General features: G+C 39.4%; 1 protein-coding gene across 1 annotated transcript; it reads left to right on the top strand.

Moving 5' to 3' along the window:
* On the top strand, nucleotides 1-4,335 carry PYCARD (PYD and CARD domain containing). Its single transcript, XM_051996350.1, has 3 exons — nucleotides 1-519; nucleotides 1,157-1,216; nucleotides 3,902-4,335. The coding sequence occupies exons 1-3, from the start codon at nucleotides 246-248 to the stop codon at nucleotides 4,156-4,158; spliced, it is 591 nt and encodes a 196-aa protein (XP_051852310.1). The 5' UTR covers nucleotides 1-245; the 3' UTR covers nucleotides 4,159-4,335.
* The last annotated feature ends 569 nt before the right edge of the window (nucleotides 4,336-4,904 follow it).

The raw sequence follows: 4,904 nt of genomic DNA on the forward strand, positions 1-4,904 counted from the left end.
GGAGGAATGGATTACATGTTTTGGCTTGTGTTATTAGCTATCTCATCTCCATCCCGTCCTAGAACATTTCTGAGTTCTGGCAAAGAGAGGATGCAGGGAGACGGACAGAAACAGAGACACAGAGAGGCAGAGACAGAAAGGCAGAAACAGGACGGGAAATAGGAAGTATGAAGTCTCCACCCCAGTCCCGCCCACGGAGGGAAAGACACAGAGCAAAACATTCATTCCGCTGAATCTGGGGAGCCATGGCTCGCGGCCGGGAACTCATCCTGAAGGCTCTGGAGAACCTGAAGGAGGATGAGTTCAAGACGTTCAAATACAAGCTGCAGAATTGGCAGCTGCGGAAAGGTTTCACCCCTATTCCTCGGGGGAAGTTGTCGTCTATGGATCGCGTGGATCTCAGTGACAAGATCGTCTGTTGCTACCTGGAGGGCTACGGGATGGAGCTGACTGCCGAGGTGCTCCTAAATATGGGCATACGAGAAGAAGCTGTCGCACTTCAGGAAGCGGCGAGGTCTGGTGAGGGTCCCTTCTTCTAATCCCTTCGCCAAGGCCGAGACCCATCCTCAATCCGCTCATTTTAAACCCCTCCCATTCCACTTTCTAAACTTTGAGCCAAGTTTCCAAGCTCAAATTCCCGCCTTGAACTTCGTTACAGATCTGACTTTTTTCCTGGGACACAAACCCCTGACCTCCATCCCAAGCAATAGCCATCCTCTGCCTTCCTGCCTACGGTAGCTTCTTCACTATATGTCTGGCCTCCAGACACATCATTCATTACTGTCCCTCTTCCCCTCAGCATTATTTTCATTTTCTTCCACTGCCCTTAGATAGATTGGGATACGGGAATACTGGGACAAAAGACTGTAGAAAACATTTAAACACACACATCACACACACATGTGTGACAGGTCACACATTGTCATATCATCATCAATACATACACGTTGACATATATACTAACACTCATGAATGTTCACATATACAGACGTTCAGCAAGAGAAAGAGCAAAAGAATCACATTCTCTGGGAGCTTAAGACTGGGGAATGAAGTTGGGGAGAAAGAAGAAGAGGTGTCACATGCTAAAGGGAATTCCCAGAGAGAAGAAATTCAGAACTAAGAGAAATTGGAACAATCACTCTTCTATTCTTTACAGCTTCAAATGGAAATGCAGCCCAATCCACTCAGCATTCAGCTAGTGCATCTACTGCATCAGGTAGGCACTAATTCTTTTTCTCCCAAGGAACTCTACATTGAAGTCTTTTGTTCTTCATAGCTTGTGGAAGGTAGACACTAAGGGTGGAAGGATAAAGGTTCAGGACCAGGGAGCATCCTCCAAGATGTGGAATGTAGATAGAGTCTTGTTTATTATTCAGTCCATCTTTTCAGGAAGACTTCCTGCACTGAATTTCTGACTATATATTGAGAGACATGTGGGTGGAATCAGTAAAATAAGCAAGCATACATAGGGATAAAAAGACAAAATCAAAATGATGTCTCCCTTAAGGAACTGACATTCTGATGAGGGATATATATATATATATATACACACACACATATACATATATATACACACATACATACACATATACATGCATGTATGCATGTATATTATATATAACATATGTATATGCATATCTGTACTGTATATATTTATTTATGTGTGTGTATATATATATGTGTATATATATGTATATATATATATACATATCATATACTAATCACATATCAGATGTTTTTAGAGAAGAAGGTTCTAGGATCTGATGGGACCAAGAAAGGCTTCCTATAAAAGGTGGTACTTGAGTTTAGTCTTGGAAGAAATTAGGGATTCCAAGAGACAGAAGTGAGTAGGGAGAGCAATTCTAGGCATAAGGTACTACAAAGTAATAGAGATGGGGAATGGAATATCCTGGGTTTGGAATAGCAAATATACTTAGACTGCAATTTTGCATGTATAAGTAAACTGAAAAGATAGGAAGAGGCCAGCTTGTGAAGAGCTTTGAATGCTAGAGGAATAGGAAACTATTGGAGTTTATTGAGTAGTTTATTGGCATAATCAGGCCTGCATTTTAAGGAAGTCACTTCAGTGTCTTTGGAGATAATGGACTGGAGTAGGAAGAGACTTAAGACTAAATAGAATAACTATTATAATAGAGTTGAGAGATTACTACCCTGAATTAGGGTGGAAACTATGTAAATTAAGGAAGTACACACACACACATAAACACGATTTAAAAATTCAGTGACTATAAGTTTAGTATTACTTCAGTAGAAATGGGGAAGTTCAGGAGAGGGTTGAGTTTAGGAGAAAAAATAATGACTTCTGTTTTGAACATGTTGAGGATGAGACATGTATCATCTGCATGACAATAATACAATTATGGAAGCTAATGAAATCACCAAGTAAGAAGAATATAGCAAGAAAAGAGAAGGGAAATCATAATGGGGCCTTGAGAAATACCCACAGTTAGAGAACTTGACATAATTGATGATCAACAAAGAAGGCTGAGAAAAAACAGTCAGATGGATAGGAGGAGATCCAAAGAAAGCAGTTATCATGAAAACTCAGAGATGAGACAGTATCCAGGAGGATCATCAATCTAGAGTTGAAAGGGATCTCAGAGGCCATCTAATCCAGCATCCTTAGTTTACAAATGAGAAAACCAAGACTCTTAGAGATTAAATAATTTGCCCAAGATTAAGCAAGATTTGAATCCAGGTCCTTGGATTCTAGATCCAAGATATGCTTTACTGTATCATCTTGGTCAATTGTGTCAGATGCTGCAATGTGGACTAAAGGATGACAAAAATTATAAATAATTATAAGCAATCAGCAATCAGATTAGCAATTAGCTTTGGTGATGTTGGAGAGAGAAGTTTGAAATGACTGATAAAGTCATTAATCAGAGATTACAGAGGGTTAGAAAGAAGGAGAAAAGAAAAGAGATAACAGGATAGCTAACAGGGATGCTTGGAATAAAGGTTAGAGAGGATAATAGGGGGAGGAGAAGGGAGGCAGTCTGTCTTGTTAAATTCTAAGAGATGGAAGAACATGAGTGGAAGATGTCAAAAAGAAATAGAAATTGAGCCAAGGGGATATTTCATGTTTCGTCTTTCCCCAATGTCAACAAGTCACAAAAACATGCCAGTGGCTTTGCTTCACAGTGCTTTTATATTATGTTATATTAATTTATATTTATTATATTATAGCATTAGTTATAAAATTGTATTATTCATATTATAACATATAATTATATGTATTATATTATTTATTATAATTTTATTGCATTGTTTTATATTATATTAAAGGATTGTTGGGAACAGAATCCCAATTCAGTGTTCTGAGATAGTGACTTTTTAAAGAAGCTTTGAAGGATGTTTCAATTGAGGCTTATCTATGTTTGAAAACTCTAAGACCAGAGCTTCTATTAGTCCAAAATGGTTTAAGGACTGCAGAATGAATGGAGGTGACAGATAAAGAAAGAAATTAGTGAACACTGTGAAGTTAGTCTTTTCAAAGAAGACCAACATTTAGTGAAGATATGAGAGAGAGGAAAAGGATGGATTAGCTAAAAGGCATGGCAAATGGTCCCACTGAAAACTCACAAGTTATAATTATGGGTTGTTGAGTGTCTTTTTATGGGGGGAAGAGGAGGAGCAGTCAGACAATCTTGGAGTAACAAAATATACTTGCTTAGAAGGATTTCCCCTACCCTAGGGCTAATCAAGTACTAATACCAAGGGTTTCCATTCTTCCTCCCCTATTCCTTCCCATGTGGGTTTGAATGATTTTTCTCCCACCCAGGAGCTAACCATTTCTCCCCTTCTGTTTAAATTTTCAAGAGGCATGAACCATCATCTCACCCTTTCTCTATTTTTCTCTTCCTGCCGTGTATCCTAGGGGAACATTTTGTGGATCGGCATCGGGTAAACCTCATCAATCGAGTCACTGTGCTAGATCCAGTCCTAGATGAGTTGTTTGGGAACGTTCTGATTGCAGAGCAATATGACACCATCAGGGCTGAGACCACCATACAGAAACAGATGAGAAAACTCTACACCTTCATGCGAAACTGGGATAATGCATGTAAAGACATGTTTTTAGAAGCTCTGAGGAAAAACAACCCTTTCCTGGTGGAAGAACTGGAGAAAAGCTGAGGAGCATCTAGCATTCTGCTCTAACCCTGGCACTTTGATGCCTGATTCTCAAGACACCTGCAAATTGCCTTAAAAAATCAAAGTATCAAAATTGAGTCTCTTCCTGTATCTGTTTTCTCTCTCCTGTTTTGGTCTCCCAAATTGTCTTTAAAAGTCAAATAAAATTATCACAACTGAGTCTTTTCCATGTCTCTGACTGTTTTCTCCCTCTCACTTTGGTCTCCCCCAAGTAGGACTGAGCCTGGTCCCTTAACTTCCTCAGGGAAATCTCTTTCAGTCAAGAAACTCTATTCTACTCCTCTCTAGCACTGAAAATCCTTACCCTTTCTCCCCTCCTTATGGGTCATGTGTCCAGTTCTCACATAGATACCCCAGTGAAAGTTTGAAAAAGAAAGAAGTAACATCTTCCTGTCATTTTAGAACTGCACAAAAAGACAGCCAAAAAGACTATTTAGGTAAGCCAGCTCAGATAAAAGTGATGGAGTCTAGATCTAGAAGACAGGTGGAGCAGGGATCTGAAATCAGCTAGTACTCTGAACAAAATCCTCATAAATCAAGACCAACTTTAAGAATAGACACTTGAAATTAGACCCCAGCCCTGGACTCTTACAACAGAACAGAAAACACAATTTGCTTTAATAGCATGAGGTAGAGAGACCAAACCTGGTACTTCACTATATACTGGGAAAAGAGAAGCAAAAAGAAAGTGACTAAGGCCTAAATCCACAGGACACAGAGACAAAGCA

The sequence above is a fragment of the Antechinus flavipes genome, chromosome 1 (genome assembly GCF_016432865.1).
Source record: "Antechinus flavipes isolate AdamAnt ecotype Samford, QLD, Australia chromosome 1, AdamAnt_v2, whole genome shotgun sequence".
NCBI lineage: Eukaryota > Metazoa > Chordata > Mammalia > Dasyuromorphia > Dasyuridae > Antechinus > Antechinus flavipes.